The sequence below is a fragment of the Leptodactylus fuscus genome, chromosome 5, assembly GCF_031893055.1.
Source record: "Leptodactylus fuscus isolate aLepFus1 chromosome 5, aLepFus1.hap2, whole genome shotgun sequence".
NCBI classification, from domain to species: Eukaryota; Metazoa; Chordata; class Amphibia; order Anura; family Leptodactylidae; genus Leptodactylus; species Leptodactylus fuscus.
Window position 1 is genome coordinate 155,201,617 of NC_134269.1, and position 24,456 is coordinate 155,226,072.

Here is a 24,456-nt window from a genome sequence, read left to right on the forward strand (position 1 = left end):
TCTCTTAATCCCCACCACCTGTTGAAATATTGGCCGAAATTGCTTGTTTATAGTGCGGTTGAGAGAAATAGCTGTCGGCCCCTTCATATGGCAATTACATGTCTATAGCCAGCCTTTGAAGTGGTTGGCCATTTTCTGATCACATTTCCTGGTCTGTATCCTCTTCCGCACTGTCACAGATAACACACTGTGATCTATTTGACACTAATAATAACATTTTTGACACCATTAATAGAGGATTAAAAGTTTGTTATTCTGGAACTTTTTCTCCTTGAAAAGCAGGGCTTGAAGTTTGTACAGTCAGTAGATTTTCAGCATTCATTAACTTTGCTCTGTCCTCATATTCGCTTTTATTTACGGAGTATGGGAAAATATCTTTTGGTTATATAGCTGCGGGAAAGAGGGAGGATAGAATGAGGGTGATATGATTGGGCTTCTCCTATAGATAGATGTACATTGATATTTCACTATAGTTAGGCATTCCCTTCCCTTCAAATTATATATGGGAAAGCTTGCTAGCTTGCCAATAAGAAATATTTTTACTGCTGGGCACATAGACCCCTGTTATTCAGGTCTACTTCAGTTTTTGCTTAGTTTAACCTGCACAGTGCAGAGAAAAATAAATATTGCTGTGGACCTTATGGCCGTCCTCTTTAAATAAAGTAAGCTTGATTTGCTTCCCCCACTGAAAAAATAACAAACTACTCAGGGAATTCAACAAGCAGATTTCACAAGACTGGCTTTCCAGGCAAGGGTGTGACTTTAGATGACTCAGTATATGTATGAGACTTCGATAATACTGCATATGTGTAAGGATTTTAGAATTCCCTGTCTAGTATAAGTTCAGTATCAAGTAGAAAAGAACTAAAGGAAGTGACTTATCACTAGTTTTATACTAGTCTAGCTATGTGTACTTGGAAACTTGTCCATGATTTGTTTTTCATTCTGGGGACCAGGAGAGACTCCCCAAACATAGCACTGCACCCCATCACTTCAGAAACCCCACGGCTATTTTCTTTTTAGTAGACAAACAGTCTTTAAACCTCTTTTACAGAGACAAGACCCCCTAAGGCTCAAGGAGGCTTCTTATGACACCTAGGAGATTTGCTAGCTGTCCCAGGAGGTCTTCCCTATTTTTGGGAGCCTCTCAGACGCAATTGGAAAGTAAGATTTGGAACAATGTGCATGTCACATTTTCTAGGCCATGCCCTTTTTACTTCTCTTGCCCCTTTTTAAATGCAGTGCCACCTATTTACAGGTCAAAAATCCAGACAGAATAGTGCAGCCTTTTGTATATCTGGTATAATGCAAAGTTCTCTAGGCTACACCCCTACATATTTTACAAAGGATTGCTACACACACCCTCCATATTTTATTTATGGGCAAATTTATACATGGCCCCTAATTTTGTCCCTTTTGCCCCCACCAGTCCCACTGTGACCCCACACTGTATAATACTCCCTTAATGGATTCTACACAGTATGATACACCCTAATGATCCTTACACACAGTATAACACTCCCTAGTGGACTCCCCAATGTATAAGAGCAGAGCAGTAATGATGGGACACAGCACTATCAAAGCTTCCAGGCTACAGTGATTTAGTGCCTATGAACTTGCTGCTCTGTGCTTTCTATAAGGGAAATGTATGGTTTTGTACCGTGTTAGCCAGTGGGTAGGAAATATAAAAACAAAAAACTTGAGTCTTCAGTAGTTGATACCTTTTTTAAAGGCTAACATTGGTCACATGGGTTCATGGCATCCTACAGAAATCACTGAACTGAGACAGCCAGCCGTAAAGACACACTGTCAACTGATAAGAACATTGCAAACTGATGAATTGTTTAGTTGTATGTAACAATAACCTTCTTTCACCCTCCCCCCCTAGAATTCTATTCCTATTTGTCCCTCTGTACATAAATATGCATCCTTCAGAAATAGTTTGTAGATATACCTGAAGAAGAAGCCGAGAGCTTTGAAACATTGTAATCTGTCATCATTATTAGTTAGCCATTAAAAAAGGTATCGACTACTGAAGACTCTCAAGTTTTCTGTGCTTCTTAGAGAGCATGGCGTTCACAGGCGCTAAACCCCTGCAGCTACTAAGGTCTGATGGTGCTGTGTGCTATCATCACTGATAACTCCTTTATGGAAGCAGCAGTCCAGCATGGAAAGTGGGTGCCCTAAGTTATACTGCAGATCAAAAGGTACGGTAGATTATGTCTGGAATTAATAGATTTATACATTCTCAGGAGTTATTCACTTTAAAATTTTGATGGCCCATCTTTCCAGATAGGTTTATCAGTATTAGATTTGCAAGTGTCTGACCCCCGGAATCCAATAAATTATCTGCATCAGAATAGCATGGCTCCCGGTAATGTTTAGACTTTATAGAGTTCAATGGGGCAGTGCTGCAGTACCTAAAATTGGTACTTCAGTTTTTCTAGTGAGTCAACAGCACAACCCCCGGCATGTAAACAATACTAGGAGCCACGCTGTCCAGATGAACTGCTGAGGAGTTGCAGAGGGGGTGGTTTGGTGTCTTTTGGAGTCCTAAGATGGAGGGGGTTGATTTATAAAAATCTGATGATAAATTTCAGGTCATTGTAAAAAGGAGTTAGTCTCACATCTGGATTTATGAGTCCTTGCATAGACACAATTCAACCCCCTCTACAGACTAATTGGATTTATCCGTAGACTTAGGGCTCGTTCATAACGGACAAGAGGCTGCGAATTCTGACGCCGAATCCACCTCAGAATCCGCCTCCTCACAATAGAGGTGTATGTAGACCACTAGCTTCCTTTTCTCTGTGAATAGTATGTTCCAGTTCACAGAAATAAAGAAGTGAGCTGCCGTTTCTTCAGGTGGATTCTGCATCTGATTCAGCCCTGGTATCCGCCTTGTGACAGCATCCTCCGGATTAGGCCCATTTATTTGGGCCTGCTCCGGATCGGGAAGCCACGACAGTTGAGGCAGGCGCATTTTGGTCCTATTCTGGCGCAGCTTCCCACATCAAAATCGGGACCAAAATATGTGGTCCTGTGCCCCGTGTGAACTAGCCCTAATAGGATAGATCTGTAATGTATATATGAAAAGAAACAAATACTGAGTGGCACTACTACAACCTTAGCTAGTGGTAAGCAGTTAGTGTTCGCCCGTGAGCACCTTCTGGTCTCCGCGGCAAAACCTTTTATTTATTTTTATTTTTTTATATCCGGACACAAAGTCCTGCATGTCGGACTTTGTGTAGGGTTAAAAAAACAAACCGGTTTTGCCGCGGAGAGGCAGAAGACACTCATGGGAGGACACGTTGGAAACCCATTCAAATGAATGGGTTTGAAAAGTGACTGCCGGTTTCTGTCTCCTGACCAGTTTCTCAGGCAGAAGACGGAAACCTGAAAGTGGAGACCGGGCGCTGGTGTGAACCCGCCCTAAGACTGCAGGATAAAAATGTATATATTCTTCATACTTAGGCTGAGGGTTGGGGCTTCAGTAAGGGGGAGGTTTGTGTGTTGTCTCCTACTGCAGAAATTAAATCTGTGTGGAGGGGCTTCATATAGATTCAGCTGCCTTACAGTCTGCGGACGCGACCATATGAAGTTTGTTGAGAGAAAGGACACATACAAATTCTTTATCTGTTTCTAATAGTTTTGTCTGCTGTGGCGGGACAAAAAGGGTAGAAAGCTGAAAGATAAATTCCTTGGGTTTTTATTTGTGTATATCTTCAACATTTAGTGTTGGCTTCCTCTTAAAGGAGTACTCCAGGTGTGAGTACAACATACATTAAAAAAAAAAAATTATTAAAAGAAAATCCTATATTTATTCTTGGCAAAAGACGCTAAGCAATAATCATCGTGGGAACTTAAAATGACCACTGTCCTAAGAGTGATGTAATACCTATTATTATTTATTTATTTATTATGCTTATTTTTATAGCGCCATCATATTCCACAGTGCTTTATAGACATTGACAGTTACTGTCCCATATAGGGCTCACAATCTATATTCCCTATCAGTATGTCTTTGGTGTGTGGGAGGAAACCGGAGTACCCGGAGGAAACCCACGCAAACATGGGGAGAACATACAAACTCCTTGCAGATGTTGTCCTATGTAGAATTTGAACCCAAGACTACAGCGCTGCAAAGCTGCAATGCTAACCACTGAGCCACCGTGTCTAGTGCCTTTCCAAGCTGATACACATGAAAAGAGACTTACATGAACAGTGAGACTGGGCATATATTACAGCTTATGTACCATCTTGGCTTTCTGATGAAACTGCACACTGAAACAGCTGAGGAGGTAAGAAGGGACAATATGCTGGCAGTTTTGGGGGATGAGCAATATAGTAAGATCCTTTTATAAGACTGGTACTTCAGTTTTGTACATTGTCAGCCACTGTTTTTTGTGTCTTTAGGGCACAATAATACTGAAAATATAGTTTATGAACTTCCAATTCTGATACTCAAAAATCAAACATGCCAGCTAATAATGTATGTTACAATATTCTTCTTTTCCTTAGAAAATCCACCTCCACTATCAGGAATAGTAAAATGCAGTGTTTGGCATAATTTACTAAATTGTAATATTTACATGGCTGTAGCATTTTGGGCGCTAGGTGAAATAAGTCTTGTATACTACCAAATGAACACACATTAAATAACCCACAACAAACCATTACTAATATAGATTTGAGATTTACAAAGTGGATCATGCTTTTGTTTAGTTTAGAATTTTATTCTGTGTTCGTGCAGCTAAACTTACCCAGACAAAACTGCAAAGAGGATGTTTGTGTTATGTGCTTATTGTGAGTTATGTATCTGTGTGTGCAGTGGTATAAACTGTCTGAATTGTGAGAATTCACATATGTTTCCAGAGAAACCTTCCATTCCTACATTCCATTCCATGAGATAAAATTGTCTCCCAGCATTGCTTTTTCATACCTCCAAATGACTGTTCAATATGATATTACCGTATATACTCGAGTATAAGCCTAGGTAGGGGGGAAATGCAGCAGCTACTGGAAAATTTCAAAAATTAAAATGGTCGGTATTTTTGGGTGCAGTAGGTGCTGGGAAAGGGGAGGGGGTGCCTTGGTTGTCTGTCTGCCCCTTCCCTGAGCTTGAGGACTGGGTTTTTCTCCCCCCCCCCCTCCCACTTGGAATTCAGTGTAGCTGAATATAGGGTATCTGCAGTGCTCCTATTAACCCCTTCCCGACGGAACAGGAGCACTGCAGATCCCCTATATTCAGTAGACCGAGCACTTTCAGACACAGGAATACCTAATGTCCTAATGTGAATGTGTTTCACAGTAATTTTCTACTTTTATAAGTATTCTAGGGAAAGGAGGGATTTAGAACTTTTTTTTTTTTTGCACTATTTTATGGGAGATTCTATACATTAATATTGTGGCTGGTCATAGACCCCACCTCCTAAAAAAAAAAATAAAAAAAAATTTCTTTGCTGACTCGAGTATAGGCCGAGGGGGGCTTTTTCAGCACAAAAACTGAAAAATTTGGCTTATACTCGAGTATAATTACTCGATTATAATATAGTTACTTGGTAATTACACAAAATGTACTACTGTTTTACTTCCTTTGTGGTTATATGATGGATACTCAATTAGTAAGAGTTACAGAAACTTTTTTTTATACAGGGTATTATTATATCTGCTTTCAGTGGGGGCAAAAAAAACAAAACATACATGTATTTTATTATATGCATTGAAGACACAGCCTTTCTGAACCCACTTTACTGCATAAGATATCTTGTACAGCTTTACTAAAATATTCTGCTCCTTCTAATGATTCAGTTGCGCACTTTTCACATGTACTGGTTTCTTATATTGTAAAACAAAATGATAGAAAACAAATTGTAAATTTCTTACACAACTTTGCATTATTAAAGAAGCTGGGCTGGAATTTTTTATGGTTTGCTCTTAGGGTAGGCCATACATATCTGGTTTCTGGTGGAGCCAACAGGATTAAACAGATCAGCTGTTCAAGGCTGTTTTTGATGTATGTAATAGACACAGTACAAAGCCAGAAGCAGTTGGCTTCGGTGCCTATATAGTGGCCAAATAGCACTGCGGTTCAGATCCCAATGTGAGCAGAGTTGCAGTGACAGCGCCCAGCCACTATACAAAGCATGGAGCCAACTACTTCCAGCTTCCTGCTGTGTTACAGTATGGACATTGGAAGCGGCCACAAACAGCTAATGCATGTGGTGCCTCTAGTCGGGACCCCACTAGTCAGATACTTATGGCCTATCCTTAGCATGTTGTAAAAAAACAAACAAAAAAAAACCCTTTAATGCCTTGTTTAGGGGGCGTGTATGATCAGAAGTATATTATAGAAGTTAAATTTTTATTATCATCATTTTTAATTGTTTTTTATTTTTGGTTTTCTATGCCTATCCATGAAAAAAAAAATCTTTAGATATTCAAGTTTTCACACTGGCTGCTAGAGCAGATGCAATAAGTTAATGTTTCCCATTTCTGCATCTCACTTGTTGTCAATTCTTTGTAAATGTAGGAGACTTTAGGCTGAGCTCACATGGAGTTTTTTTGGTCAGGATTTTGAGGCTGAATTCGCTTCAACATCCTGACCAAAAGACAACTCCCATTGAAATCAATGGGAGCCGGTCAGTTCTTTTTTCCGGCAGCGGTTTGTTCCAGCTTCCGGAAAAAAAGAATGGACATGCTCATTCTTCAAGCAGAGTCGACTCAGGACATCCGCCTGAAGACAATCTCTCCTCCCGACTAGGCCCATTCATTTGGGCCTAATCCAGAGCAGAGTGCGAGAGAACCTGGAACCTGAGGCGGCCTCTGTCTCACATTCCAGACCAAAAAACCCTGTATGAACCCGGCCTTACCAGAGGGGAAGGGTATGGATATATTTGAATGTACTGCTAGAGGCGTGAGCGAGGCAGGATACCAACACTAACATTTTATACACAGAAAAAACACTCTGTGCATCCCCACTTACTCACTAGGGAAGGGAGAATGATATACCGCATCACTTCCTGAAAACTTTAATAATACATAATTTTTATCATAAAGAACGCACTGCAGCTGCAGTGACTGTATAGATAAAATAGGAGAAAAGTGTTTTTTCCACATTAGAGCCACCCAAGTAAAAGTGAATAACTTAATTTTAAATAGAAATAAACACATTGGGCCACACAGTGATTGGCAATGTAAAGTTAGGCATTTGAAAAAATGTCCATACATAACGAAAAGTTTGGAGTTCACCGTGAATAATGTGATGCGTTCTTCGGGGTACACGATCAGCTTCCTGGACCAAGGAGCGTAGAAACAATGGCAAAAAAAGTAGAAATAGATCGGCATCAGTCCGGGAACAATATTTAAGATTTAACTTTTAATCCATATTAATAGTAAAATACAAAGAAAAAAACAGAGTGAAAAAAACATATTAAAAAAACTCCAACGCATTTTGGAACTGTTCTTTAGTTTGAAACGCGTTGGATTTTTTTTTCACCTCTTTCTGTATCTTTTTTTTTTTTTTTGTATTTTACTATAATATGGATTAAAAGTTAAATCTTAAATATTGTTCCCGGAGTGATGCCGATCTATCTCTATTTTTTTTTTTTTTTTGCCATTATTTGAAAAAGATGCACCAGATTTATGACTATAGCCAGGTTGTATAGTCTTGGGCATAGACTGGCTGTCTAAAAATTACCACTTTAGACCACTTTATTAGTTGGTCTAGTTTGTGACAAAAGTTTATTCTAAATTAAATACACATTCTGTTACAGGAAAATAAGTATCCAAATCTGCGATCACTCATAAAAAAAAAAAAAAAAACTACTCACTAAATTGGACTGAAGATCTGTTGCACATTTCTTTGAAGTGAAGGGAACAAATTTGCAATATGATTCACTAAAGAAAGATGCCTGTGTGTTAGTTATTAGTTCTGCATTTACTTCTTAACTGAGTAGTTTTAGTCAATACTCTGTACACAAAAAGATTAGTTTACAATACAGTCTATGGACGGGTGGAAGGAGAGAAGGAAGGTGTCATGAGGCTGTCTACAGCATTAAATGAGTCCTTCCTAACAGGAGAAGACTAGATAGTAATTCCTAACAAACCATCTGTATCTGTTCCCACCGGTTTTCCACAGGGTTAGAAGTGGGTGCAAACTCTTGCCAGTTACTACTAATAATCAGACGTCCCCCATCTCACTTGAAATAAAGGACATGACAGTGCAGGCCGTCTAGTTATGGTCTCTTAGATGATATAGGAAAATATAAAGAGAAAGATGTTTTACATTGTCGTCCCAGCTGACTGAGATGATACTGGCTCCAGCTGAGGGAGATAAAACAGGTACCATCTAAAACCAAGGTGATCTCATGGGAAGCAGGCAGGAGGCTGATCTGCATAGCATTGAGTACAATGTACGTAAAACAAGTCTGACATGATAGACAATGGGATGGTGCGTGCCATTATGAAAAAGTGGTTTTATGGGAGTTCTTCTTCAAATTAAACTTGGTTAATCTTTTTTTTCCCTGGAAATAATACAAAAGAATGTTTATTAGATTCTGATAATTCAAAGGAAAAAGATGAGTAATCGTCTACTTTCACCATTATAGGATTGTAACGGGTTTATTTTCCCTTAGGGAAAACACCATGCATATTATTTCTGCTTTACAAAATGTTCTTTCAGTAAATTGAGGTGACACAAAAGAGCTAGCTGTCCTATCGCTACATAAATAATCTAGTTTAATTCTGAGTTTTTGTAGTATGTTCCTCATAGAGAGGTTAGAAATCTTTCCAAGCCTAGAAACTGTGATCACACAAACCATTGTTCTCTAAGAGGAACAAATGACTAAAGATGGAAAAATGTCAAAATCTAAAAATGACTAAGGATGAACAGTAGTGGTATTCTTAGACTTGGAACTGTGGAATCAGTTGGCGTGTTTTTTTTTAAATTCCATGTAGAGATCTCCTTTGAGGTGTTATCTTTCTTACATCTTCCTTTTTCAGGAGCTTGTAAAGTATTGACTATAATATAGTGGGGACATCAATGATCAATCTGTTATTTTTAATCAAATATATCCAGCATGAATAATGTAGAGAAGTAGGGTAGAACGAGAGTATAAATTCCTCAACTGGCCTTAAATTCTATATACATATTTTTTATCTATAAGGTTTTTTTTTACTGTCTAAACAGGGTCAGATTAAAGTTAGGGCACCACTAACCCTCCATGCCCATGAACGTGTGTTTTGTCAGTCAAACTGAACTAATAATTTCTGTAGCCGTTCGTGTATGGGAGGTGGAGTAAACTCTGGGCATATAATCACGATGGGGGCTATTCCTGCCTGTTCAGGAAATGATTGGCACATTTGTGTGCATGTAGCCTATGGAGGAAGAAAGTGGCATACAAGCAGCAACGTGGAATGATTTTTAATGTAGGCCTTCATAATTCTCAACAGAAACCCTGCCACAAACTGTCATGCTTTGCCCTCTGACCTCAGAGTCCAGGCTGCCTTCTGCCTTTTCCCCTTGCCCCCTCTCCAGCAGAGCTATCACCCACTTACTGTGTCCCCTTCTTCTTGCCCCACTGAGCGATTTCTCTATTTCTGCTGTCTCTCAGAGAGCTGCTACATTATAATTTCCTTTACCTCCTTCCTAGTAACATCATCCCACTGCACTGCCCCTTTTGCCCTTACCACTTATCTTTCTCGTGCCACTTACTTCCCTTTTTCCCCAAAGAATCATGACAGATATTGTCTCCTCCATGTCCTTGTTCCTCCACAACTGCCAAGTAGAATTACATGCATTCCTTTACCTCCTAAATGTAAAAATCAAACATCCAAATTGTTGCCATTTTTTGATTGCAAACATTTTGTAAATGAGCTTGTAAAACTTGTACCAATAAAGTAACCTGTCCTCTAAACTGATGCTAATGTCCTAATATTGTGTTCTCAGGAAACAGTTGTACAGTCTCTTTTTTGGGTTCAATGACCAAAAGGCAATAAAAAACAATTGTGCCTGTTTTTTTTTTTTTCATTACATGGCCAGTGCCCAATAACTGCTGAATGGGGTCACAGACAACACTTTTTATAGTATACTAGTTACAACTGGAATCGGCTGATCGTTGCTTATCTGTATCTCCTCAATCCTGGAAAAAAATAGGGCAGCCAGATAAAGCAGGGCGGTTTAATTTTGTCACAATTATAGCTACTCTTAGGCTGAGTTCAGACGGAGTATTTTGGATCGGAATTTGACGCGGAGGCCGCCTCAGGTTCCGGTCGAAAGTACGGGGCAGCCGCGACTGCACCGGCATCCAGTTGCAGCACTGTGATCTGGATTAGGCTCAAATGAATGGGCCTAGTCGGGAGTGTCTTCAGGCGGATTCGTGAGGCACAATCCGCCTGAAGATTGAGCATGTCGTTTGTTCCAGCTCCCGGAAAAAATAAATGACCAGCTTCCATTGAAATCAATGGGAGCCGTCTTTTTGGTCAGGATTTTGAGGCGAGTTCGGCCTCAAAATCCTGACCGAAAAACTCTGTGTGAACTCAGCCTTACAGATATTCTCTCCCCTGTGTCTTGTAGAATGAGTCCATCTGACATCTGATAGGACATATGGACATCCTCTTTAAACTAGTAATTCGGTGAAAAACCTCTATGGCATGTTCTAAGGATAGTTTAGTATGGTCTGAAGGGAGTTGTGCATGAATTCAACTGCAGAGTCCCCCACAGATAAACAGCACTGGTCCCAGTGTCCACTTCTGCTGTCTTGATGCATGCAAGTAAAAGTTTCCATGAAAAGTTTTTGTATTATCCAACTTCTACCAAGCCACTGTGCCCTCATAGGGGACCTTAATTTTACTGATCATTAAGGAATCTAGTGGTGGGCAATTTCTATGGATATGGCATATGCTATATATATATATATATATATATATATATATATATATATATATATATATTAGAGGGAGGACCCTGCTTCGCACGGGTATATTACATGTTATGTTTGTGTAGTGGCCCCATAAGAATTGTCCAATTTTGCATTGGTGTATTTTGTATGTGGTTTGTGTGTATGTCCATAAGCGTCATGTGATTGTGTATCTCATTTTGAATGTCAGTGAAAAACCTGTGATCAGTTGTTATGGATACCTGGAGTAAAGCTGTATCTAATCCTTCCCCATGTAGTACTGTGTTTAGATGCAAGTATCTAATCCTACGGCATGTGGTACTGTGTGCAGACGTGTGTATCTAATCCTATGGTGTGTACAACTGTGTGAAGACACGTGTATCTAATCCTCCCCTGTGTGGTATTGTGTGAAGAGGCGCGTATCTAATCCTACGGCGTGTGGAACTGTGTGGAGACGCGCGTATCCAATCCCCCGGCATGTGGTACTGTGTGCAGACGCGCGTATCTAATCCTATGGCATGTGGTACTGTGTGTAGATGCGCGTATCTAATCCTCCCCCGTGTGGCACTGTGTGCAGACGCTCGTATCTAATCCTCCCCCGTGTGGTACTGTGTGCAGACGCTTGTATCTAATCCTCCCTCGTGTGGTACTGTGTGCAGACGCGCGTATCTAATCCTCCCCCGTGTGGTACTGTGTGCAGACGCGCGTATCTAATCCTCCCCCGTGTGGTACTGTGTGCGGAGACGCGTATCTAATTCTCTGACTTGTGGTACTGTTTGCAGAGGCATGTATCTAATCCTCCAAAGAGTGGTACTGTGTGCACACACACGTATCTAATCCTCCCCTGTGTGGTATTGTGTGAAGAGGCGCATATCTAATCCTTCGGCATGTGGAACTATGTGTAGATGCGCGTATCTAATCCTATGGCGTGTACAACTGTGTGAAGACACGTGTATCTAATCCTCCCCTTTATGGTATTGTGTGAAAAGGCACGTATCTAATCCTACGGCATGTGGTACTGTGTGCAGACGCACGTATCTAATCCTATGGCGTGTACAACTGTGTGAAGACATATGTATCTAATCCTCCCCTGTGTGGTATTGTGTGAAGAGGCGCGTATCGAATCCTACGGCATATGGTACTGTGTGCAGACGCGTGTATCTAATCCTATGGCGTGTACAACTGTGTGAAGACACCTGTATCTAATCCTCCCCTGTGTGGAACTGTGTGCAGAAGTGCGTATTTAATCCTCTGATCTGTGGGACTGTGTGCAGACCCGTGTATCTAATCCTCTAACATGTGGTACTGTGTGCTGATCTGTGTATCTAATCCTGTGATGTGTGTATCTCAGTTTGGATATCAGTGTTGTATTGTTTATGTGGAGTGACCGTGTGTATTGCAGTTGGAATATGAGTGAAAGTCTTGCAGGTTTGTATTGGCTAAGGGGGGGCACTGTGTTTGGAATGCTGTATCTCAGCAACGGTACGTCCGAGTGAGTTGGAGTCTCGTCTTAAACCTTCCCGGATATCTGAAGTATCTCTGTACCAAATTTGGTGAAGATCGGTCCAGTCGTTTGGTTCGCATTAGAGCACAGACAGACAGACATGGCGGCAACTCAGTGCATTTAGGCATGTAGACATGGTCAAGACAATCTCCTGCAGTTCAAACCGAGCATCAGTATGGGGAAGAAAGGTGATTTGAGTGCCTTTGAACGTGGCATGGTTGTTGGTGCCAGAAGGGCTGGTCTGAGTATTTCAGAAACTGCTGATCTACTGGGATTTTCACGCACAACCATCTCTAGGGTTTACAGAGAATGGTCCGAAAAAGAAAAAACATCCAGTGAGCGGCAGTTCTGTGGGCGGAATTGCGTTGTTGATGCCAGAGGTCAGAGGAGAATGGCCAGACTGGTTCGAGCTGATAGAAAGGCAACAGTGACTCAAATAGCCACCCGTTACAACCAAGGTAGCCAGAAGAGCATCTCTGAACGCACAGTACGTCGAACTTTGAGGCAGATGGGCTACAGCAGCAGAAGACCACACCGGGTGCCACTCCTTTCAGCTAAGAACAGGAAACTGAGGCTACAATTTGCACAAGCTCATCAAAATTGGACAATTGAAGATTGGAAAAACGTTGTCTGGTTTGATGAGTCTCGATTTCTGCTGCGACATTCGGATGGTAGGGTCAGAATTTGGCGTCAACAACATGAAAGCATGGATCCATCCTGCCTTGTATCAACGGTTCAGGCTGGTGGTGGTGGTGTCATGGTGTGGGGAATATTTTCTTGGCACTCTTTGGGCCCCTTGGTACCAATTGAGCATCGTTGCAACGCCAAAGCCTACCTGAGTATTATTGCTGACCATGTCCATCCCTTTATGACCACAATGTACCCAACATCTGATGGCTACTTTCAGCAGAATAATGCGCCATGTCATAAAGCTGGAATCATCTCAGACTGGTTTCTTGAACATGACAATGAGTTCACTGTACTCCAGTGGCCTCCACAGTCACCAGATCTCAATCCAATAGAGCATCTTTGGGATGTGGTGGAACGGGAGATTCGCATCATGGATGTGCAGCCGACAAATCTGCGGCAACTGTGTGATGCCATCATGTCAATATGGACCAAAATCTCTGAGGAATGCTTCCAGCACCTTGTTGAATCTATGCCACGAAGAATTGAGGCAGTTCTGAAGGCAAAAGGGGGTCCAACCCGTTACTAGCATGGTGTACCTAATAAAGTGGCCGGTGAGTGTGTGTGTGTGTGTATATATATATATATATATATATATATATATACTAGCTTTTACCCGCGACTTCGTCTGCGGTGAGTTGAGTATTGGGCAGACACAGACGTGTGAAACTGTAAAAGTGCTTTAAAAAGTTTGGGGGGCTAGCAAATGTGATTTGATGTGTTATATTGTGTATGTTGTGATACAGACAATGTGATGTGTTATACAGCCTGTGTACAGGAGTATATATGTATCAGGTACTGTATATAGCAGTGATAGGAGATACATGTAATTATATAGTATATACAGCCTGTGTACAGGGGTATATATGTATCAGGCACTGTATATAGCAGTGATAGGTAATACATGTAATTATATAGTATATACAGCCTGTGTACAGGAGTATATATGTATCAGGTACTGTATATAGCAGTGATAGGAGATACATGTAATTATATAGTATATACAGCCTGTGTCCAGGAGTATATATGTATCAGGCACTGTATATAGCAGTGATAGGTAATACATGTAATTATATAGTATATACAGCCTGTGTACAGGAGTATATATGTATCAGGTACTGTATATAGCAGTGATAGGAGATACATGTAATTACAATGTGATGTGTTGTATTGTGTATGTATAGTGGAAAGCTATATGTAAATGTGAGTGAGTAGAGTGAGGGCTACTCCTGAGGAGACAGTAAGGAGTGTGCAGGCAGGTTGAGGCAGGAAATGCCAGGCAGTGTGTGTTAGGGCTAGTTCACACGTGGGCAAAGGGGAGTTTTTTGACAGCGGATTTCGCTTCAAAATCAGCCCCTTTACAATGGAGCCCTATGTGAACAGCTAGCTTTTTTTTTCCGCTAGCTTTTTTTTTCCACTAGCTTTTTTTGGTACTATTCCGTTATCGGGCCAGCAGCAGCGCAGTTCAGCAGCAGCTTTCGGGACAGCAGTTCAGCAGCGGGAATTACAATGACATCCGAGGACTGCTGGCCCGATGCTTGTGCCCAGTAACCAGTACATCGATGACCCCCCTCCCCCATCCTTCTCCTCCTGCCAGTGCTGCCCCCCAGCTCTCCTTACATCTTCCCCGTACCCTCTCCCCGCCACACGACTAGGCCTCACCTCAGCGCTAGTACCGAGACCGAAAGGAAAGACACCGGGGCTCAATCCAGGCCCTGACAAGAAACACGCCGACTATAGGAACGGTGAGCTACAGCGAGCCGGAGGGACAAACTTTCTGCAGCGTCCGGCGGCTATCTAGTAGCATTCATTGCTCAAGATTTACGGTGAGGCCTATTACAGGGAGAGGGTACGGGGCAGATGTAAGAAGAGCTGGGGGGCAGCACTGGAAGGAAGAGGAGGATGAGGGCATCGATCGATGTACTGCCTACTACACACAAGCACGGCCTCTATCATCGGGCCAGCATCGGCTTAGTCATGTGGCGGGGAGAGGGTACGGGGTAGATGTAAGGAGAGCTGGGGGGCAGCACTGGAAGGAGGAGGAGATGGAGGGGGGGTCATTGATGTACTGGCTACTGGGCACAAGCATCGGGCCAGCAGTCCTCGGATGTCATTGTAATTCCCGCTGCTGAACTGAACTGCTGTCCCGAAAGCTGGTGCTGAAATGCGCTGCTGCTGGCCCGATAACGGAATAGTACCCTTTTTTTTTCTGCTAGTTATTTTTCAGCTAGCAGAAAAAAGAAGCGACATGACCTTTCTTCAGGCGTTTTCCGCCTGAAGAAAGCAATAGAAGTGAATGGGTGGCAAAAACCGCGCGGTTTTTTTCCCGCGCCGTTTTTTGCAAAAATAAGCAACGCTACGGTTTTTTCAGCCCATTCACTCATATAGGAGGGGAAAACAGCCTGGCTTTTTTTGGAAGCGGTTTTTACAAAAAAAAGCTCCAAAAAAAGCTTGGCAATGTCAAAAAAAAGCTTCCTAATTAGGAAGCGTTTTTTTTTCAGGACCAAAATAAGCCAGGAGGTTTTTACGTGTGAACTAGCCCTTAGTCTATAGCTGGGGCTAGGAGTCCTGCTTTTGTGAGTCTCCTGCTAGGAAGCCATGTTGTTTAGTGGCACCAAAAGTAGCCTGTGACTCAATCCTGAGGGAAAACTATGTTTGTGGAAAATTGCACGCAAATCCGTCCAGGCGTTTTAGCGTGATTGAGGAACAAACATCCAAACTCACAAACATCCAAACACACAAACTTTCACATTTATAATATTAGTAGGATATATATATATATATATATATATATATATATATATATATATATATATATATATATATATATATATATATATATATATCTCACATATCACTGTCTAGGATAAAAACTTAGGATACATTAATATTAGCTAGGAAATACTATATAAACAGGGTTACATGTCCTTGCACTTGTGGGCATAGATCTTTTTTCGGAATGTTGCATCATCTTTAGCTGTTACTGAACAGCAATAAAATACAGTAAGCATACATTGTCTAAAGGGATATTCTAGCCCAAAATATTTATTAGCTAGCCACTGGATGGATGATAAATGTTGTATTGGGAAGGATAAGACCACTATGCCCCCCACCATCAAATGCTAGGCCATGCCGCAAGGCGCATGTTTGATCCTATGGCTAAGGAAAATGGTGAACCAGGTTCCCGTACTCTAGCAGTCAGGCCCATTTCTCTCTGTCTAGTTGATAGGTGATGAATGGTTTATCTTTCTTTTTGTTCAGTTTGTGTAAGGATATGACATTCCCTGTATTAACCTTCTAAACACAAACAAATAAATGGCTTCTTTTCCCGATACCTTGTAGCAAACATGTTTAGAAATGTTGATCTGAAGCAAGTTTGATTTCCAGCCACATTCTGTCTGTTTGCCAAGGGCTGGGTTGTCTGAATTCTTTTCACAGTATGATAACTCCATTGCAATTCCTTTCTAGTACTCTGAGCCCGTAGTGCAAAAGTAATTGATTTTTGTTTCTAATTGTAGGTCGTGAGTTGCTTTTATTTTCTCATTGCCACTAAATCCTTTGTGTCTGTTTTACAGAGGCTGAAATAGACATTAGGATGCGAGAAGAGTTTTCGAAAGTGTGCTTTGAGACATTGCTTCAGTTCTCATTTAGCAATAAAGTAACAACACCACAGGAAGGATATATTTCCAGAATGGCACTTTCTGTGCTATTGAAGAGATCCCAAGATGTCCTCCATCGCTACATAGATGATGAAAGGCTAAGCGGGAAATGTCCTCTGCCAAGGTATATAAATATATATTCCTGCTAGGAGTATCAGGAAAATAAATTATGCAGCAAAAATTTTCATCTTGATGTATTCCCTTGTGCAAGTAACATATGAATCCACAAAAAAAAGTTTTCAACACTTCAGACCAGTGAGCTAATATTACAATATTACAGCTTAATAATGAGATACATTTGTTTTGTTAATCCAATGGTTTAGAGAATGGAGACTTTAGAGACCTGAAATATAATGAAGGTGCTACACTGAGCTTTTCTTGTATTACAAAGACCTTATTATAGAGGCCATATACCACACACAGGTAGAGGTTTTCAGTACCGGATTTCATCCTTTAAGTGATCTATTTACTATTCTATCATAATATTTAGGAGGATCCCAATTCTTCCAGATGGCTAAAAAAAACACCCCAAGCAGCAACAGCATACGTGCTATACAAGACGTACATTACAGGGCAGAGTTTTGTAGATGAAATTATTTTGCATCCCCTTTTGTTCAGATGCAGCAGTAGCCCTCATTGCACTCATGCCAGCCAAGGGTAGTTACTTAGTGGTCAGAGAACACGAGACAAGAACCAACTAGTCGTGCTGAACGGTTCATACAAGCCCCATATAAGAGTGCAGTGAGGCTGTTGCATTGAAACTAGGTGACAGGTTAGATGGTCTTTAATGGTAACCTAACATTGTGATCTACTGATCCTCACCCTGAGGCCTATCTGTAAATCTTACCTTGCAGTTTGGCCAACAGAAAATAGGAGTGACCACACTCCAGAGGATTAGATACGCGCGTCTGCACAGAGTACCACAAGCCAGAGAATTAGATACGCGTCTCCGCACACAGTATCACACGGGGGAGGATTAGATACGCGCGTCTGCACACAGTACCACACGGGGGAGGATTAGATACGCGCGTCTACACATAGTACCACATGCCATAGGATTAGATACGCGCGTCTGCACACAGTGACACACGCCGAAGGATTAGATACGCGCCTCTTTACACAATACCACACAGGGGAGGATTAGATACGTGTGTGTGCGCACAGTTGTACACGCCATAGGATTAGATACATGCCTCTGCACACAGTACCACAAGCCAGAGAATTAGATACGTGTCTCCGCACACAGTATCACACGGGGGAGGATTAGATACGCGCGTCTGCACACAGTACCACACGGGGGAGGATTAGATACGCGCGTCTACACATAGTACCACATGCCATAGGATTAGACACGCGCGTCTGCACACAGTGCCACATGCCGGGGGATTGGATACGCGTGTCTACACACAGTGCCACATGCCGGGGGATTGGATACGCGTGTCTACACACAGTTCCACACTCCAGAGGATTAGATACGCGCGTCTGCACACAGTTGTACATGCCATAGGATTAGATACACGCGTCTGCACACAGTACCACATGCAGTAGGATTAGGTATGCGCGTCTACACATAGTTCCACACTCCGAAAGATTAGCGCCTCTTCATATATATACAGTCCTATGAAAAAGTTTGGGCACCCCTATTAATCTTAATCATTTTTAGTTCTAAATATTTTGGTGTTTGCAGCAGCCATTTCAGTCTGATATATCTAATAACTGCTGGACACAGTAATATTTCAGGATTGGAATGAGGTTTATTGTACTAACAGAAAATGTGCAATATGCATTAAACCAAAATTTGACCAGTGCAAAAGTATGGGCACCTCAACAGAAAAGTGACATTAATATTTAGTAGATCCTCCTTTTGCAAAGATAACAGCCTCTAGTCGCTTCCTGTAGCTTTTAATCAGTTCCTGGATCCTGGATGAAGGGATTTTGGACCATTCCTCTTTACAAAACAATTCAAGTTCAGTTAAGTTTGATGGTCGCCGAGCATGGACAGCCCGCTTCAAATCATCCCACAGATGTTCAATGATATTCAGGTCTGGGGACTGGGATGGCCATTCCAGAACATTGTAATTGTTCCTCTGCATGAATGCCTGAGGATTTGGAGCGGTGTTTTGGATCATTGTCTTGCTGAAATATCTATCCCCAGTGTAACTTCAACTTCGTCACTGATTCTTGAACATTATTCTCAAGAATCTTCTGATACTGAGTGGAATCCATGCGGCCCTCAACTTTAACAAGATTCCCGGTGCCGGCATTGGCCACACAGCCCCAAAGCATGATGGAACCTCCACCAAATTTTACAGTGGGTAGCAAGTGTTTTTCTTGGAATGCTGTTTTTTTTTTGGACGCCATGCATAACGCCTTTTTGTATGATCAAACAATTCAATCTTTGTTTCAACAGTCCACAGGCTTGTTCAAATGTGCTTTTACATACCTAAGGGGGCTCTGTTTGTGGCGTGGTTGCAGAAACAGCTTCTTTCTCATCAATCTCCCATACAGCTTCTCCTTGTGCAAAGTGTACTGTATTGTTGACCGATGCACAGTGACACCATCTGCAGCAAGATGATGCTGCAGCTCTTTGGAGGTGGTCTGTGGATTGTCCTTGACTGTTCTCACCATTCTTCTTCTCTGCCTTTCTGATATTTTTCTTGGCCTGCCACTTCTGGGCTTAACAAGAACTGTCCCTGTGGTCTTCCATCTCCTTACTATGTTCCTCACAGTTGAAACTGACAGGTTAAATCTCTGAGACAACTTTTTGTATTCTGCCCATGAACAACTATGTTGAACAATCTTTGTTTTCAGATCATTTGAGAGCGGGCTGCCCATGCTCGGTGACCATCAAACTTAACTGAACTTGAATTGTTTTGTAAAGAGGAATGGTCCAAAATCCCTTCATCCAGGATCCAGGAACTGATTAAAAGCTACAGGAAGCGACTAGAGGCTGTTATCTCTGCAAAAGGAGGATCTACTAAATATTAATGTCACTTTTCTGTTGAGGTGCCCATACTTTTGCACCGGTCAAATTTTGGTTTAATGCATATTACACATTTTCTGTTAGTACAATAAACCTCATTTCAATCCTGAAATATTACTGTGTCCATCAGTTATTAGATATATCAAACTGAAATGGCTGCTGCAAACACCAAAATATTTAGAACCAAAAATGATTAAAATTAATAGGGGTGCCCAAACTTTTTCATAGGACTGTATATATATATATATATATATATATATATATATATATATATATATATATATATATATATATATATAAATTTTTAAAAAAGTATTAAAAATTCAAATCACCCCCTTTCCCTAGAACACATATAAAAGTAGTTAAAAACTGTGAAACACGTACATGTTAGGTATCCCCGTGTCCGAAATTACCCGCTCTACAAATCTATAAAAATATTTTTCCCGTTTGGTAAACACCGTAGCGGGAAAAATAGTCAAAAGTGCCAAACCACTGTTTTTTCACTGTTTTGATTCTGATAAAAATTTGAATAAAAAGTGATCAAAGCAATAGCATTTGCCGAAAATGGTAGAACTAAAAAGTACACTCGGCCCCGCAAAAAAAGACGCCCTATACATCCCTGTACACGGAAGTACAAAAAAGTTACGGCTGTCAAAATATGGCGACTTTTAGAAAAGAATTTTTTTTAACACAGTTTTGGATTTTTCTAAGGGGTCAAAATGTAAATAAAACCATATAAATTTAGAATCCCTGGAATTGTACCAAAACACAATACAGGGGGCATGTCATTTTGGCTGCACAGTGAAAAATTGCCATTGGCGGGAAGGAGTTAAGAAAGGCTATTCTTTTCCTACCTTTAGATAGAAATCACAGTTTTTGTCGGTATGCAAATGAGTTCTCTTGCAGCACTGGGGGCGTTCCCTAGCGCTCAAACAGCACTGAGGGCATCCCTAATGCTGCGAGAGAACTCTCCAGCACCGCCTCTATCTTCACCTGGAACGGCTTCTTCCGGCACTGGCTTCAAACTTCTAGGCATGCGCAGTCGGGTGTGCCGTCGGGCCTCTGACTGCGTATGCCCGCAGCGATTTTCTTGTGGCTACTTACACAGTAAGCTGGGGTAAGCGGCCACAAGAAAATGGCCGCAGGCTTGAGCAGTCGGCCCTGCCTGAGGCCCGACGGCAGAGCCAACCGAACATGCCTAGAAGTTTGAAGCCAGCTCCGGAAGAAGACGCGTGAAGAGCCCATTCCTGAAGATGGAGGCGGCGCTGGAGAGTTCTCTCACAGCAGTCAGGACGCCTCCAGTGCTGTTTGAGCACTGGGGACCGTCCCCAGTGCTGCAAGAGAACTCTTTTGCATACAGAAGAAAAACGGGATTTCTACCAAACGGTGGCGCAGAGAAGACATCTAAAGGTAGTAGTAGAATAGCCTTTCTTAGGGCTAGAGATGAGCCACGCTCCATAGAAATAAATGGATGCACCTGGTACTTCGCTTTGACGCCAGCCGCTTAACCCCCGCGTGCCGGCTACGTCCATTCATTTCTATGCGAGCGTGCTGTTCGGATCGGCTGATCCGAACTGTACTCGCTCATCTCTACTTAGGGCTACTCCTAAGTGTTAGGGAGAAAAAATAGAATTTTAATGATTGAATCCCTTTAAGGTTTTATTTAATCGCAGCAATCATTGTATTTTGCAGTTCCAGCAATAGAATTTCTATGGTAAATTGGGTTAAAGAAGCACTAAACATAAAAATGATATGGTTAAGGAAAAAAAAAATGTATAGCTATTAATAGTCTGTTACCTTTGTGCTAGAAAAAATATTCTTACCCAGTTTGTGCATTGTAATACACTGTAGTGTTCTAGGACTATTCATTTTTTAATGTAGGTTTTATATTTTTTCTTCTCAGGCAACGTGTAACAGAGATCATATTTGTTTTAAAAGCTGTAAGCACTCTCATAGACTCACTTAAGAAAACTCATCCCGAAAATGGTAAGTAATGTGGTTTTAAAGGTGTGGGGTTTTTTTTTGTTTTGTTTTTTTTTGGATGTTAAAGGCGTTTTCACACCTCTTGTTTCGGCAGCTTTGCCTGCTGTCTCCTCTTCTCACTTCCTGTATCCCCCCCCCAGCTTGCTCAATAAGACACTATGAAGTATTACAATACTTATGATTAGTGGAAATCTGATGCTTGTAGAGAACAGACTCTGTGTTATCTGTGTGTTTACATAGAGAGATAACAGAGAGGACTTTATCAGCAAATGCAATTAGCTGAACTGATTGTCAAGCAGAGCTGTAGATAACAGTGAGAGCAGTGAGTGTCACATAGGTCTGGCTCTATGGAAACTGTGAAAACAAGGGGAGGAATATTTTCACACTTGAGTAAAGATTCACGTGCATATGTGTATATTAATACATTATTTTCAATCTCCTTTTATATTTATGTAAGTCTATATTTTCTTATGTCAAATTAAAGGGATAATACAGACAGAGCATTATTTTACATATGATGTCAGGGCTGAATAGCTTTTCCAGTCCTCACATTTTTTTTTCTTCTTTATGACTGATCCAGACACTAAAAGCCACCAGCACAATTGTAACTATAGTCAATGTGACTTCAAACCTCTGCCCCATTTCTGTGATAACATGAGTGTACTGGTAGTCTGACACCCCGTTTCCCACCTGGAACCTTATCTCAGACATGAGCATGGTCATTGCTATGGATTGGGCAGGCAGAAACTGGTGAAAGAGTGATGTCACCGGTATCGGACTGCCTGCTTGTCTTCTTCTGCGGTGACACCCCCCCACCCCCCAATTTTTATTTTTATTTTTTTGCTATACCGATCCATCAAATTTATATTTATCTCTTGCTTTAATGAAGATCAGTTAGTAGTATATCCGTATATGCTGTAGATTAAACGCTATACATGAGGTAGCGTTACTTGTTCACATGACTGTACAGTACACAGCACATGTTTCTGACCCCTAGCCATTATATGACAATAAAGGCTTTTTACAAGCCAGAACGTTGCACTTATTAGTGGCACCATATGAGTTCCTTGCAAGTCACAAGTGCTGGAGTCCTTTCTTCTGGATTGGCATAGACATAACTTCTCCTTGCTTATACATTAGAATACATGTAATGCTGTATTTCAGCGCAGCTTTAGTACTCCATTTGTTATCAAATGTAATGTATACGATCAGGACTCTTTCTCTTTTTCAAAAGCCAATTGTTATCAATATGCAATTAATAGAAGTAATTTCTGTATTCCTTAGTGTTATGTATACGGTATCTATAGCAGGAGACCGAGAAACTAAGGGCTGTAGAATAGCTGTGTCAGGCCTCTCTTGGAATTTGGCCGACATCCCAGTAAAACACTGTGTAAATAGTGTTTGTCTGGATCTACCCTCACTAAAGGGATGTTATGAGGTTGGGGGATTTGTATTCTGAAGCTGGAAAACTCTTTTAAATTACATTGCATCCTGGTTCTGTTTAATTTCGACAACATATAGCTATGGGATATGATGGTAATTCTTTTCAATCACACCACCAGACATCTGAATTCATCCTATTTTCCCCTGTTATGAAATATGTTTATCTTCTTGTGGATCAGGTTATTAAAATAAAAACCATGAAAACTGAAATAAATGGGATAGAAATGGAGATGCTTGAATTAATTGGAGGAATTGGATGAAGCAATATTGAGGTTGTGTGACCTTCAAGGTTGGTGATTCATACATCCTCAGGCAACGTATTCATCAGGCCTTTGCTTCGGAGAGAGATGACAGGGTCACCATAGTGCATGACTTATACCATGCTATTTTGCTTACCCCCCCCCCTTCCCCCCATTCAAGTACTGGAATTCACGGTCACGTCACAGAAGCTATGGGCTTCCGTTATTTACTGCTTGAAATGAGGACTTATCACTAGAGATGAGCGAGTACTGTTCGGATCAGCCGATCCGAACAGCACGCTCTCATAGAAATGAATGGACGTAGCCGGCACGCGGGGGGTTAAGCGGCCGGCCGACGTCAAAGCGGAGGTACCAGGTGCATCCATTCATTTCTATGGAGCGTGCTGTTCGGATCGGCTGATCCGAACAGTACTCGCTCATCTCTACTTATCACCATTTGGTTTTACTTATAACTTTTCCAATACACACAAACTACTTCCTTTTTTTTTTTAATCAGATAATTTTTATTAACAAATTTTTCTTTACATAAAATCAAACAATCGACAAAAGAACAGCAACACAATAACAATTCAAAGTAAATATGGAGACACAATCCGACATATAAAGAGGGAGGGGGGGAAGTCCATTAGGACCCCCTGCTAAATCTCCCGAACCTCCTTTGATTTCCATGTAAAGAATAGCACTCAGGGAATCAAGGAAACAGAGAAAGTTGAAGTGAGAGATCTGTTCCTAATCAGAGACGGGGAGGGAAGGCCAGGTGTGTCCAACCATGCTCCCCAAATTTTTTCAAATTTAGTTTGGGCCTTTCTCTGTATATATACGCCCCTCTCCAACCTAATAGTATTATTAACTCTAGATATCAATTCCACTAGAGAAGACAGTCTCTGTGCTTCACTAGGGGACAGTGTTGGGGTTAGGGCTAACACATTTCCCTAGGTTTCCTCATCCACCACACCAACATCTCCCTCCCACCTTTCCCTAGTCTTGTCCGGGAAATCCTCCAAGTATGCCATTAATAACTGTCGGTACAGTGTAGATA

General features: G+C 41.4%; 1 protein-coding gene across 2 annotated transcripts in view; it reads left to right on the forward strand.

Annotated features, from left to right (window-relative positions):
- MON2 (MON2 regulator of endosome-to-Golgi trafficking) overlaps positions 1 to 24,456 on the forward strand; it is an 88,558-nt gene that overhangs the window by 56,797 nt on the left and 7,305 nt on the right. For both annotated transcript variants that reach the window (XM_075274512.1, XM_075274513.1), the window contains 2 exons: positions 16,665 to 16,872; positions 21,635 to 21,717. In XM_075274512.1, coding sequence (XP_075130613.1) covers positions 16,665 to 16,872; positions 21,635 to 21,717 — 291 coding nt within the window. The remainder of the gene's footprint in view (positions 1 to 16,664; positions 16,873 to 21,634; positions 21,718 to 24,456) is intronic.